Here is a 14,556-nt window from a genome sequence, read left to right as displayed (position 1 = left end):
GGTGTCGGCAGGCCTGCATTCCTTCTGGAGGCTCAAGGGGAGAAGCCATTTCATTACTGTTTCCAGCTTCCAGGGGCCATCTGCATTCCTTGATCCATGGCCCCTTCTTCCATCTTCGAGGAGCACCGTGGCTCCTTCAAATCCCTTTCTATGACTAGGACTCCTGCTTCTGTTGTCACATCTTCCTCCCTCTGTCTCTTCCCTCCTGCCTCCCTCTTATAAGGTCCCTTGTGTTTACATGGAGCCCACCTGGAATATCCAGGACCATCTCCCCCTCTCAAGATCCTTAACTCAATGACGCCTTCAAAGACACTTTTGCCATGCAAGGTAACACATCTTACAGCTGTTCCAGGGATTAGGATATGGACATCTTTGGGGGGCTGTTATTCTGTCTAGCTGAGTGGGTGTCCATCCTCAGTGCCACCTCTGTCCCTGGGCTTCACTCTGAATTCTATCTCCTTATGAGAACATTTTCTTCTCCACCAGTTGGTGAAATGATGGATGTTTGAGAGTCTGACTAATTTCTGCATCTCTAGAACTTCTACATAAGAGGAGGTCAGGTAGGAGGCAGAGGAGATTAGAAAGAGCCCCCAGGGAACCCCCAGTGCCCTAAGTGACAGTTGGCCCCTGTATGACAGGACTGTGGCTGCTCACCAGCCGTGTCCTCCCCTCCTGGACTTCCAGAGAGATGATCTTTCCAGCTTCCCTTGAAGTTAGGTGTGTCCTGGGATGAAGTTCTAGCCAGCGGAGTGTGAGCAGGAGTGACAGGGGCTCCTTCTAGGCTTGGCCTATAAACCCTTCTACACGAGATCTTCCCTGCTCCTAGTGGACAGCAATGCCCTGGGTGACCCTGGATGCCACAGGCTGAAGGTCGTGCCTGGTTCCCAGAATGACTCTGGAGCAGAGCCTGCTGTACCCCTGTATTAGCCATGTTGCAGGTTTCTGTCAAGTTGATGCATTCTCATCTGTCCTACACGGCTGTGCCAGACATGCCCTGTCCCAGACAACCCTATAGTATGCCTGAGTCACCTTGCTTTGGCCTCCTGCCTCCCTCAGTGCCCCCCTACCCCCCAACATGCTCCTGAGCAAGAATCCTCCTGCTGGGGGTGCACTTTTCAAATACAAACCAGCCAACCCAGAGCCCACAACCCAAACCACCTCCCTTATGGGGCCCTCACACTTTGGACCACTATCACCTGCCCTAATCCCCCCAGGGCCAGGTACCCGACAACTAGGATTATCCCCTCCACCCAGAGCCCCCTGAAATTATTTAATCCAGCCAATCCTAAATCTGCCTACACTATCTTGCCCATTTCTCCTTGCGGAAACCACAGTAAGGGCTCCTGCCCACAATTTCCCCTCACCCCCTTTCTTCCTCTGTGAGTCTGGTGCTCCCCTGTGTGGCTCCCCTGGCTGGCCCCTTGGGAACTGTTAGCAGTAGATACACTTCCCCAAACCCACACCTTCTGACAGTGAGACAGCTTTCCCCCAGGCGAGGGTGCGGCTGCCTCCGTGGCTGTTGCCCCCGAGCCCCCACCTGTGGTGTGCAGAAAGTAGATCCCCAGGTTTTCCTGACTCTGCTCTTCACCTTCTGTTCCGGTTACCTGGCATCAAGTCCCTGCAGGGCTCTCCGAATTCAACACCTGGGAATCGCCCTCCCACTCCTCTCTACCTGACCTGCGACCACTGACCACGTGGCCGGGCCTCTAGGTCTGTCACATGAACGGATCCCCTGCTCCGTTTCCCAGGTCCCCTGTGTTACTTCTTCGGGTCTGTTCACCCAGATGTAGGTCCCGTCCACAACCACCCACTAGATTCTTCAGCATTGTCGCTGATTGCTACAGGGCTTGTAAACAGGGCCGCTCACGCTGTCTCCACAAAGAACCACCTTGGATCTGCAGGACCACAGAGCGGGACCAGCTGTGTCACCAAGGATATGGGGTCACCTGGACCCCTCGCCAGGAGAGCCCCAGCCTGCAGTCCCCTCTCAGATTAAAACGGAACGTTACTCTGCGAACCGCTAGGGGGCGCGAGAGGCTCGTTCTGATGAATTTTTGTGCGTCTTTTCTGTCTTTTTTTCTATAGAAAAGATAAGCAACTTGAATGCCTGTTACAGTCCTGGTATTAAAGTTTTATTATATATTAAAAATATTTTTAAGAATCCAACCTAGACTCAGCTAGCTCTTACTATGGTCCAATTGCTATTTGAGTTGTATGCAAACATTAACACGTTCAATCCTCCTGGCACAAACCCTCCACAGCACATCCTATTCTGGTCTCCATTTTTCTTGAAGCTAGAGACTGAAAGATTAACTTGCTCAGGGTCAGCCAGCTCTAAGTGGCGGTGACTGCAGACCCGCGTTTGGGGCACCTGGCTCTCTATTCTGACCTGGGGACAGGATACATCTCATCGGCTGGGAGGTTTCCGTCCTGGCTCAGAGAGGGTGGCTGCCTGGCCTTCCTACTCAATTTCAATTTGTACTGAGCTTCAATTGTCTATTTGTACTCAAGGTTAATTTCCTCCAGAGATCCGCTTCCTGACCCTATAGTCTTTTATCTTTGTTTTCTTCGGTTATATTCTGTGCTGAATTTCTCTGTTTCGTGTGGAGCACATTCTCTCTCTATTATTTTTCAACTATTAGTGTATTAGTCAGGGTTCTCCTGACAGATAGAACCAACGAGTTCTTTTATAAAGATTAAGAGGAGATTTATTATAGGAATCGGCTCATGGGATTATGGAAGCTAGAAGTCCCACAATCTGCTGTCTGTAAGCTGGAGACCCATGAAAGCCAGTGGTGTAATTCAGCCCCGTCTGAAGGACCAAGAACCAGGAGCCCCGATGGATGTCCTGGGGAAGAAGAGGGTGGACGTCTCAGCCTAGGAAAAGAGAGAGGGAACTGGCCCTCCTTCACCTTTTTGTTCTATCCGGGCCCTCGGGGGGTTGGACGATGCCCGCCCACACTGATGAGGGTGGATCTCTTCACTCAGTCTCCTGAATCAAAGCTAATCTCCTCCAGAAACCCCCTCACAGACACATCCAGAAATAGTGTTTTACCAGCTCTCGGGTGTCCCTTAGCCCAGTCAGGTTGACCATTATAGTTAGAATGGTGCATTTTCACTTAAAATCTGGCTTGTGTGACTCTGACCGTGAGGCAGACAGGTGGGTACATGGGCTCCTTAGCAAGGAAAGAGTGGAGAGCCCGGCATTCATAGAGAGGATTCTTGAATATTCTCCCCATCCCAACCCAGAGCACAGGATGGCTGACCAGGTCCAGCGTCCACTCCAGTGAAAAGATGTTCTGTGAGTCCAGGCAGCAAGGCCACAGTGGGGAGAGACACGGTTTAGGGGAAATTGAAAAAGAAAAACTAAATAAAGTCAAAACCTTCCCAACTCCGAGGATGGGGGAAGAGGAAGAGCGCTCAGGGAGAGGGCCGAAAGGCAAATGTCAGGGCTAGTCTTTTCTTCTTGACCCTCAGGCCTACAGGACGCAGGGCCCAGGACCCAGGGCCGTGGGGTGCAGGGACGTTCATGCATGGACGTCCCCCAAGCGCCGCCTGGAGGACGAGCCACGTTTAGCACTCCTGGTGGTGCAGCGTGGCCAGGCGGGGGTGGGGGAGGGTGTGCCTTGCACTCGGACTCCCCCTTAGTCCCGGAGGAGTGTTCAGGGGGGTGAATGCCAGGCGCTGTAGTGGGGCCCATGGTGGTGGAAGGAGAGATGCCACCTGGACCAAATAGGGCAGGAGCAGATATTTAGACATGTCCACTGAACCCCTGGGACAAAGTGGACATTGAGATGACCAGAAGGTTCCCCAGGCCCCGCGGGAGCAGAGAGAGGGAGTCCATGACCGTTGGGGACAGACATCAGCAGGGTCTCCAGCAAACTGGTGAACAAATCCCACAGACCCCAGTCAGCTCAGACCCAGGGCCAACAGGAGGACACTGCTGTCCATCCCCCAACCGTAACATCAGCCACCTGTTCCCTCCACCCTGCACACCATCCTGGGAAGGAGCACGGAGAGGGGAACCTTGAAAGATGGAATTAAAGCTAAAGGAGCGTTTACAATGATGGAGAAGGGCTGTGTGTGTGTGTGTTCCCTGTTATTAGTGGGGGCAGCTCCTGAGTAAGATGAGATCAATGATAGTTAAATAAAGACATTTTATTTCTTATGCTGAACTGAGTTACATCATGATCTGCTACAAACGCACATGCACACACATGCATGTGCACACACATGGACTCAAACACACATGCATATACACACATACACACGAATATAATACATACCTATAATAGTACTTTCACTTGTATGCACTACTAATGTAACTTCTCCAGGTTTTCATTTCCAAAAGAATGGCAGACACCCTGTAGGACTTTTAATGGTGCTTTGATAGAACATAGCAGTGTCTGATCAATGACAAATGCTAGACAAATGCAATTTATTGTCATGATTTCTCCGAGGCTTTTCAAGAATATGTATAATTTTAAAATTTTCTAACATGAGAAATAATTCCCAGGCCCCCTTTTGAACTGTTTTCTCACTTAAAAGTCCATCAAAAGCATCCTTCCCCACATTACATTTCCACACAACCACTCGTGGGTCTGCAGCACTTTCTAGTGAGGATGAGCTCTCTCAAAGGTTTGGTTTGTCTGATCACGCTCCCTCCTGCCCCCTCTCACCACCACCTTTCCTTCACGGGGAACATCCTATAAACATGTGGGACTATTTGGGAGGCAGTAAACAGCACTAACTATTTGCTGTGTCTCTGCCCAGGGGTGAGTTTCCGCAGAGAGTGTGTGTGTTGCCAGCCTTTTCTTCCTGTTTCTTTAGGAAGCAGGGGTGCTTGTCTTCATGTAGAAAGAAAAGTGATTTCTGAGCAGAGTGGCTCTGACCACAGACCCCAGATTCCCTGCAGTACGTGGGGATGCCCTGCCCTGTGGCCACATCATCACCAACTCTGCCCGGCCACTTCCTGGGTTCTTTCTCAGGGCAGAGCCCATGGGTCTGGGCCTTCTATTTCTTAGAGGCACTGGGTCAGTTGGGCTGGCAGAACTTGGAGGTCTGGGCAGATGTGGGGGTTCAGGCCAGGAATCATAAAGCACAAGGCCCTTGATGCCTGGAGGGATGGCAGACACTGAGAGCCTGATTCTCCTCTCCTTGGACAAAGTGACCACAGGGGCTGGGGCTCTCCTGGGCTTGATCTCGGGTCTGGGGAGAGTCACAGGTCTGCACCCTTGGAGAGGCAGAGTCCCACCTGGTCCAGGAGGACATCATGGCCGGGGCTGCAGATCCCACCTCTGTCTCTATCAGACCTCATCTGCTGACTCCAGGACATTGAGGAAGTCCCTTCCCCAGGACTCCAGCTCTGCCTGAGAGCCTACCTGGGGCCGTGGCCTTAGCCAGCCACTCCCTTCAGCTGTGACCCTAAGAAGCCCCAGTTCTTTCCCTCTATGTCATGATTCCCTTGTCAGGGAAGGGCTGGCCCTTCCCCTGGGAGGACATCACGGTAAGACTCAACGTCGTCAGGGATGGGGCTACGAGACCACCCTTCCCTAGTCACAGCACCTGTGTTCTGGTTATAAATGGACACTGGGAGGATCATCAGGGTCCAGACAAGAGTCCAGCACCATCCCAACCCGTCTGGTTCTTTGCAAACTCAACAGTCAAGAAGCCTCACCCACCAACGTTTGGACAGACCTAATTGTTTCTTTGGTGTATTTGCATCTGTAGACTTAGGGGCTTTCAGTTTAGAACTGAGATATTTCAGACCCTGAAACTCATCCTGTCCCGCCTCCTCCTCCAGCCCCGCAGCCCCTTCAGTGCCCCTAATGAGAGAGCCTGACCGGAGCCAGCTGTGAGGCAGGGGTGAGTGTGTGAGGGCAGCCCAGAGTCACAGGACACAGAGGAGCACAGAGACAAGAGCATCGGACCTGCCCCAGGGTGCAACCTGCCCTGGAGACTGTGAGGAAGACTCCTACTGAGTGTTCTCCCAGTGTGCCCCTACCTCTCTGTGCACCTCCTGGGTGTAATAACATGAAGTTGTTGGGAGAATTTTATGGTGCCCCCTTTGCATGTGGGAAACCTAAGTGTTTGGATGAGGAAACGTGTGGTTTGAGAACAGTCAGCCTGTTGGGACCAGAAGCCAAGCCAGTAAGTTTCCCCACCATATGCTACACTGTCATCTGTCTATTTATCTATGTATCTATCCTATATGCCACACTGTCACCTATCTATCTATGAATCTACCCATCTAGGTATCTAAGTCTCTGTGTATCTATGTACGTATGTATCTATCTGTATCTATCAATCTATCAATGTATGTATACACGTATGTATGCATGTATCTGTCCACCTATGTATCTATTTATCTATCCACCTATCATCTATCATCTCTATCCATCTCTGACTGAGTTAATACTATGTGCGTTTCCTCTGGACATGGGTTTGGCCTCGTTATGAAATCTCTCACTAGAAATGCCTTCAGGAAACCAAGACCTCTCTAGATCCAAACAGAGGAAGCTAGAGTTGGGCCAGGGAGCCAATCGCCTCCCTTCCTGTGAGACCGCAGCCATGATCCCAGAGAGCCTGTCCTGCACACTTCCTGACCTGCCGGTCCCTGTTCTCCCAGCTCCAGGACAAGGACAGAGCAGACGGTAAGAGGCTGGCCGTGGCTCCCAATCTCACCCTCCTCCTGGGCCTTGGTGAGTCGGGAATGCAGGGGGAGGACTCCAGGGAGAGAAGGTGGGAGACTCTGTGGGGGTCTAGTCCCCACCTCAGTCCAGCCTCTAGTCCAGGACTGCTGGGCCCTGGGGAGGAGAGTCACCCCTGCAGGCCCTGACCACTCCTGTCACCTGGGCCCAAGTCAACCGCAGAGGGACCAGGGCTTCAACATGTCCCAGACATTGGGATTGGGACAAGTCAGACACAAGAAAGGCCAGAGGGAGCGTCTGGTTAGGAGGTCCCTGGGAACTTGTCTGGAACCGGCTATAGTGGGAGGGAGCCCTCTGACTGGAGCTAATGTTGCTTAAGGGTCTGGAGGTCACTGGTGGTAAGTGTTTCCCTGCGTCAGACTGTCCTTCATCCCTAGGGCTAAGGAAACCAGGTGGTGGACATTGTTCTCATTGGGGCTTCCCTTCCAGGGCTCTGCCTGGACCAGGTGATCCTCACACAGGTGGGTGAGTCATTTCCACACGATTGCTGACCCCCTTCACCCCAAGGGCAGCTCTGGACGGGAGTTGAGTTGACTCTGGGAGGGATCCAAACCCCAAGTTACACAGATGAATATCCCTCCTCAGTCTTCCCCAGGAGCAGATCACACATCGTCATCCTTGGTTCCTCCTCAGCTCACCCCATATTGACTCTGTTACAGGATCCTGTGGATTTCACCCTGCGTGTTCTCACGTCCGCCCGCATCTCCCGCTGGGCACTGTCTCCCCCAGTCTGAGGCTCCCTCGTCTCTCACCTCCATGGCAGCTACTGAGCCTCCAGGGGATGCTGCCCACCCTCCTTCATGCCAGCTCTGCCCGTCCATTCTCTCCCTGCAGGTGGATTTAGAAAACACACATCTGATGATGTTACTTCCCAGCTTAAACCCTTCAATAGTTGAATCCAGCTCACATCAGATCCCTCATCAAAGTGTTTCCTCTGGCCCTGTCTATCTCTAGTGGCATCCTGCCCTGCTCTGACTTTCTTGTCACCAGACACTTCCATTTTCTTTCAGTTTCTCAAACACGCCAGACTCATCCTGCCCTCATGACCTTCTCTCATCCTGAGTTCTCCACCTCCAACACCCCGGCCTCCCCTTATCTGCTCAGCTGAGAGAATTCCTACTTGTCTCCCAGATCTCAGCTCAGGCATCTCTCCCGGGGAAAAGTCTCCCCTGACCCTCCAGATGAGGTAGAGCCTCCTTCTTATGTGCTCTCCTTATGCTAGAGGACACTTATCACAGGTCTGTCTGGCATCAAGGCTGTCTCATCACTCCATGTTGTCTCCCAACTGTTGCACACAATAGAGAGCATCTTGGCAGTTTATTTCTCTCTCACAGAAATGCAGTCTCTGGAGTTTTGCCAGAGGTCAGGTGTTAGCCCCATCATGTCTCCAGAGATGCAGGCTCTCTCTATGTGCTCCACAATTTTAGTTCATGGCTAAAAGCTGTAAGGTCATCTCTTGATGCAAGATGGCTGCTAGAGCTCCAGCCGTCACATATGTTTGCAGACTGGATGTCGATGAAAGGCAGAAATAAGAAAAAGGCACACAGGCTTAATTGCCACCATTTAGGTTGCCTTCCTGAGAATCTCACACAAAGGCTCCTTCCATCTCATTGGCACAGATGTGGTCGCACAGCTGCATAGCACAGATCCTGGAGTTACCAAGCATCATATGTTGTTCTGTGAGGCTCTGCCCAGCTATAAGTGATGCTCTGATTCAAATGAGGACATAGAGAGCATGTGTTGTGGAGGCAACGGCAGTCTCTACATCATTTTCCTCCTGTCCCTCAGGGGGACAAGGAAGGAAAGTCTATTTCCTCATAATGGACCCTGAGATACTGCTCTCATCTCTCATCCCTCCAGGGCCCCTGCTCAGACCCTCCATCTCTGCTGAGCCAGACTCTGTGATCCCCCAGGGGTGGCCTATGACCATCGTGTGCCGGGGCCCTGCTGCGGCTGAGGTATTCCTCCTGGAGAAGGATAGAAAATCCTACAGGGATCAGCGAATCCTGTCTCTAGTTGGTCCACGTGAGACAGAGGCCAGATTCCACATCACTGCAGTGAGTGACGACACTGCCGGGCATTATCGCTGCTTCTATCATAAAAGGTCCACTTGGTCTGAGAGCAGTGAGTTCCTGGAGCTGGAGGTGACAGAGGAGGACGTCTCTGCTCTGCCCTCAGGTTTGTCCCCAGGTCCCTGGACCCTGTCCCCATCTGTGTCCTCTGTCCACAGGCTCCCCTGCCCTCCTGCTGACCCCCAAGCCCTCTGGCTCCCTCTACTCCTCTGCACACACATGTCCCTCTGCCTTCACACCTGGTTCAGGTCCCTGGAGCCCTGGTCCCATCTGGACACCATGATGGCCTGGACACTCGGCCCCAGCATCTGGGTGGGCACACACTGCTGGGCTGGGTGGGGAGTGGGCTTCCAGAGATTGGATGTTGGACAGACCCCCTTCAAGGAAATGCGTGTCTTTTCTCTCAGGGTGGTTTTAAACCATCCCCTCCACTGGGCCAGAGTCTGCAGGGGCCCCAGGCAACGCGTCCCCTGTGGTCTGGTCCACCTTCCACTGGGCAGGTCACATGGTCCAGGGAGCCCTGACCTGGGCTGGACGGTGCTTTGGGGAACCCTTGGAATGAGACTGTCCCTGCCCCTGTGTGTGCTCAGCCCCCGTGACATCCTGGACTCAGAGTCCGGACAAGAGCTTTGTCCCCCCTCAGGGACAAGGGTGGGGGGAAAGGAGAGGGACATTCTTCCTTTAAAACTGAGTGTCTTCTCTCCCTTTTCTCTTTGTTTTGCTGTGACTCAGACATCCCATGGCTCAGACGCACAGTGTCCAGCGGTGACCCCATCATCCAGGCCTGGAGGTATCCACCTAGTTTATCCTGATCCTGTGACCCCCCCCCCAATGACCTGAGGGAACTACGGGTGGCAGAGTGTCCCTGCTAGGTAGGGTCAACCTCCGGGACCTCTGACCCTGTGGCCAGGCGAGGTGGCTCCTGCACACCCTGTTTGCCCATGGATGAGGGACCAGCGACTCTGTGCTAATGTGGAGAATGGTGTCCAGCCCTCAGACGAGCGGAAGCAGAGAAAGTGCCCTCCCTGTGCCCCCTCGTCTCCCTGTCCCCATTCCGGGGAGTGTAGAGTGTCATCTACACTTGCGAGGTGGAAAGAAAGACGCCAGGTGGGTGGACACTGTGGGAGGTGAGGGTCCGGGCTGAGTGGACAGACGGAGGAGCTCAGGCTCAGCCCTTCTCCTGCTCTGTTAACAGGAGCCCTGGAGACCTCAGCCCCCCACATTGATCCCCCTCCTTAGCTGTGGAGTAGCAGACCTGGCCTGGGGCGTCCACTCCTAGGGGATCTGCTGGGGAGTGGGCTGTGGGTGGCCCCTCACCCTGCCTGCTGGCAGGCGGGACTGCGTTTTAGTGGGGCAGGGATGATATACATATTTTTTTCTTTCTTTAATTTTTATTGCAGTAACACTGGTTTATAACATTGTATAAATTTCAGGTGTACATCATTATACTTCTATTTCTGCATTGATTACATCAAGTTCACCACCAAAATACTAATTACAATCCATCACCACACACATGTGCCTAATCATCCCTTTCACCCTCCTCCCTCCCCACATCCCCCTGGTAACCACCAATCCAATCTCTGTCTCTATGTGTTTGTTTGTTGTTGTTTTTATCTTCTACTTATGAATGAGATCATATGGTATTTGACCTTCTCCCTCTGACTTATTTCACTTAGTATAATACCGTTAAGGTCCATCTGTCTTGTCACAAATGGCTGGATTTCATCTTTTCTTATGGCTGAGCAGTATTCCATTGTGTATATATACCACATCTTCCTTATCCCTTCGTCCCTTGAGGGGCACTTAGGTTGCTTCCAAGTCTTGGCTATTGTGAATAACGCTGCAATGAACACAAGGATGCATTCATGTTTTTTTAATGTCTTTTCATTTTATTGATGGTTTCCTTTGCTGCGCAGAAACTCTTTAGTTTGATGTAGTCCCATTTGTTTATTTTTTCTAGTTTCCTTTGCCCTGTCAGACATTGTACTTGAAAATATGTTGCTAAGACTGATGTCGAAGAGTGTACTGCCTATGTTTTCTTCTAGAAGTTTCATGGTTTCAGGTCTTACATTCGTGTCTTTAATCCATTTTGAGTTAATTTTTGTGTGTGGTTTAAGGTAATGGTCTACTTTCATTTTTTTGCGTGTGGCTGTCCAATTTTCCCAACACCGTTTATTGAAGAGACTCTCCTTTCTCCATTGTATGTTCTTGGCTCCTTTGTCGAAAATTAGCTGTCCATAGATGCGTGGCTTTATTTCTGGGGTCTTGATTCTGTTCCATTGATCTGTGTGTCTGTTTTTGTGCCAGTACCATGCTGTTTTGATCTCTACGGCTTTGTAGTATATTTTGAAATCAGGGAGTGTGATACCTCCAGCTTTGTTCTTTTCCTCAGGATTCCTTTGTCTATTCAGGGCTTTTTATTTTTCCATATAATTTTTTTTTTTTGTGAGGAAGATCAGCGCTGAGCTAACATCCATGCTAATCCTCCTCTTTTTGCTGAGGAAGACCGGCTCTGAGCTAACATCTATTGCCAATCCTCCTCCTCTTTTTCCCCAAAGCCCCAGTAGATAGTTGTATGTCATAGTTGCACATCCTTCTAGTTGCTGTATGTGGGACGTGGCCTCAGCATGGCCGGAGAAGGGGTGTGTCGGTGCGCGCCCGGGATCCAAACCTGGGCCGCCCGTAGCAGAGCATGTGCACTTAACCGCTAAGCCATGGGGCTGGCCCATATAAATTTTAAGTTTCTTTGTTCTATTTCTGTGAAAATGTTGTTGGAACTTTGGTAGTGATTGCATTGAATCTATAGATGGCTTTAGGAAGTATGGACATCTTAACTATGTTAATTCTTCCAATCCAAGAGCACGGAATATCTTTCGATTTCTTTGTGTCTTCTTCAATTTCTTTCAGTAATGTTTTATAGTTTTCAGTGTACAGATCTTTCACCTTTTTGGTTAAGTTTACTCCTAGGTATTTTATTCTTTTTGTTGCAATTGTAAATGGGATTGTATTCTTAATTTCTCTTTCTGCTGCTTCATTGTTAGTGTGTAGAATTGCTATATTGTATGTTGATTTTGTATCCTGGAACCATGCCATATTTTTTTTTCTGACTTTTTTTTTTTTTTTTTTTGTGAGCAAGATCAGCCCTGAGCTAACATCCATGTCAATCCTCCTCTTTTTGCTGAGGAAGACCAGCCCTGAGCTAACATCGATTGCCAATCCTCTTCTTTTTTTTTTTTTTTTCCCTTTTTCTCCCCAAAGCCCCAGTAGATAGTTGTACGTTATAGTTGCACATCCTACTAGTTGCTGTATGTGGGACGCTGCCTCAGCATGGCCTGACAAGCGGTGCGTTGGCGCGTGCCTGGAATCCGAACCTGGGCCACCAGTAGCGGAGCGTGTGCACTTAACTGCTAGGCCATGGGGCTGGCCCCTACCGTATTCATTTATTATTTGTTAAAGTTTTTTGGTGGATTCTCTAGGGTGTTCTATATATAAAATCATGGGGGATGACATTCTCTGAGCACTGGGCCCCACTGTGTCCTCCCAGCTCAGTGCATCACGTCTGTCCTGGGCCTGACAAGATGTGTGGACCCCTTGAGGAAGGGGTCTTCTCAGGAGACACCTAGGGAGGGTGATAGTGAGACAAAGAGGTATTATTGAGGGGAAGTGTGTGTGTGTCTGTGTGTATATATCTATGCATTGATATATATATGTAAGTATGGTTTTAAAACTATTTGCATGGAAACTTCCAGGAGGAGGAGAGCTAAACTCTATCAAGTCCACAATGATATAAATATATTCTGCATGCACCCGTAAGGGGATGGGGATAATGTATTATGTGCCCTTTAAGGAGATGTTGCCTCAGCGTGGGAGAGTTCTCCTGACAGCAAGCAGGTTGAGTCCCCACCCTGTCTCTCTGTCTCTCTGACTGTACTTCTGCCTCCCTGTCACTGTAACAGGAGTTTAGTGGCACCACTGTTTGGACTTCAGTTTGTCCATCTGTCTGAGTGGACTCCTATCTCACCTTCTCCCTCTGGTATTTGCATGGAAACTTCCAGGAGGAGGAGAGCCCAGGGTGAGGCCTCTCTGGACCCCTCCCACCCTCCCTCCTCTCTGCCCCCAAGTACATAGTGGCCCTGGTTCTATTTCAGCTTTATCAGTGTCTCTGAGGCTCATGCCTCTGACCACAGAGGGAGGTGACTTCCCCATGTGCCTGCCCACTGATGTCTCAGCAGGACCCCCAGATCCTGGAGTTCTGACAATCAGCACCCCCATGGGAGGTCGGCTCCCAGGGACCCACCGGAACTGGCGATCCCAGCACAGACCCCACCCCCGCCCATAAGCTCCCAGGGTCTCTTTTGCTGAATGCTCTGGTTGGGAAGGAGGAGAGTGGCTGAGGGAAGGGTGACCAGAGTCATCTTTCCTCTCTTAGGAATGGAAACACAAAGGGCCATGCTGACTTCATCCCATTCCCTTGTCCTCTCCCAAGATGCTCAGATGCTGGTATCTGAAGCTATGAGTGGAGGGAATGCGAAAGCATGAGTGAACCAGGAAACGCGGGTGCTGGGGTGAGGGGGGTGGAGCAGAGGCAGCTTCACCCTCCTGTCCGGAGCTCAGGGTCCCTGCAAGTCCCAGCCCCTCACCCAGAGCCAGGTCAGCCAGCTCAGGGCTGGGAGGATGTGAGGACAGTGGTCAAGCCAGATGTCACAGCCTCTGACCCCTGCACTGAGGGGGCAGGGGTCCTGCTGCTCACACTGTGCAGGATGGAGACTCACTGGGCAGTGAAATCCCCTTGCATCATCCTTCAGCAGAAGGCCTGTTCCCTCTGAGGGTATGAGAACCAGGAGTGGGGAGACTCCCCCACATCCCTGAGCAGATTTAATCAAAAGCAGGTGTGAACTTCCCAGCTGTGCCCTGCTCTTGGGTCCTCTTGTTGACTGGTTGTGTGACCTGGGGGTGTGGACCAGGGATCTTGGGGTGGAGGAGGGAGAGAAGGGATCAGGGGAGGCAGGGGTGTGGGTATTCCCAGTGAAGGGAGGGTCTTGGGAAGGCTCAGGATGCGAGGTCAGCTGAGAAGGGGGAGAGGCTGCCCCAGACATTCATCAGTCCTTTCTGACTCCTAGGAGCCCCTGGTGAAGTCAGCCTCCTGCCCACAGAAGCAGGTTCCCAGACAGGTAAGTCACCTGGGAGTGTGCCCAGGGGAAGTGCTGGGCAGGGACAGATCCTGAAGCAAGTGGGGCAGGAGCTCCTGTCCCAGTGGTCCTGCGCTGGGATAGGTCTTGTCCACCTGTCAGTGATGCCCCTGTCCTTCTTCTTACAGCCACCACCTCCTCGAATTACATGGTGGTGAACTCTGTCCGCATGGGCCTGGCCGGTGTGATCTTGCTGATCCTGGTAGTGATTCTGGCAGAAGCTTGGCGCAGTCAGTGCAGGTCCCAACATGGACCACAGGAATGGAGACAGGAGGGTGCCCACCAGAGAGATTAGACCCCAGGGCCCCAGGAGGCACATCCCCTAGAGCTCTGAGGCTCACACAGGAGCCCAAGGAGCCCCAATGTCCTCCATGGGCTGTGGGATCTGCAGTGCACCCGAGGGAGGCTGCTCTGAGGGACCCAGAACCCATTCTTGAGAGCACATGGGGTGCAGTGGAGATGCATCCCAGCCTCTCCTGAGTTGGTCAGTTTCTTGTTTCTGAGGATTTGCCTCCATGTCTGATACTCACAATCACAGCGTCTGCCTCACTCCTTCCTGGATCTCCCTTCTCTCTTGATTCT

At 51.6% G+C, this 14,556-nt stretch overlaps 1 protein-coding gene across 1 annotated transcript; it reads left to right on the top strand.

Moving 5' to 3' along the window:
* Positions 1 to 5,455: 5,455 nt before the first annotated feature.
* Positions 5,456 to 14,269, top strand: LOC147912723 (leukocyte-associated immunoglobulin-like receptor 2). Its single transcript, XM_087422326.1, has 6 exons — positions 5,456 to 5,506; positions 6,629 to 6,701; positions 7,140 to 7,175; positions 8,571 to 8,888; positions 13,906 to 13,956; positions 14,103 to 14,269. Exons 1-6 carry the CDS (start codon positions 5,456 to 5,458, stop codon positions 14,267 to 14,269), a joined length of 696 nt encoding a protein of 231 aa, XP_087278452.1.
* The last annotated feature ends 287 nt before the right edge of the window (positions 14,270 to 14,556 follow it).

This window comes from Ceratotherium simum, chromosome 33, assembly GCF_057802395.1.
Source record: "Ceratotherium simum simum isolate JZ-2026a chromosome 33, ASM5780239v1, whole genome shotgun sequence".
Classification (NCBI taxonomy): domain Eukaryota; kingdom Metazoa; phylum Chordata; class Mammalia; order Perissodactyla; family Rhinocerotidae; genus Ceratotherium; species Ceratotherium simum.
Note: the sequence above shows the minus strand (reverse complement) of the source record. Positions and strands in the feature narration are given on the sequence as shown.

Excerpts from the sequence above, each read along its gene's own strand:
- LOC147912723 (XM_087422326.1), top strand. The coding sequence starts at position 5,456 with ATGATTCCCTTGTCAGGGAAGGGCTGGCCCTTCCCCTGGGAGGACATC. Across the intron at positions 5,507-6,628 it reads TCCCCTGGGAGGACATCACG|CTCCAGGACAAGGACAGAGC; the intron begins GTAAGACTCAAC and ends CTGTTCTCCCAG. Across the intron at positions 8,889-13,905 it reads CGTCTCTGCTCTGCCCTCAG|GAGCCCCTGGTGAAGTCAGC; the intron begins GTTTGTCCCCAG and ends TCTGACTCCTAG.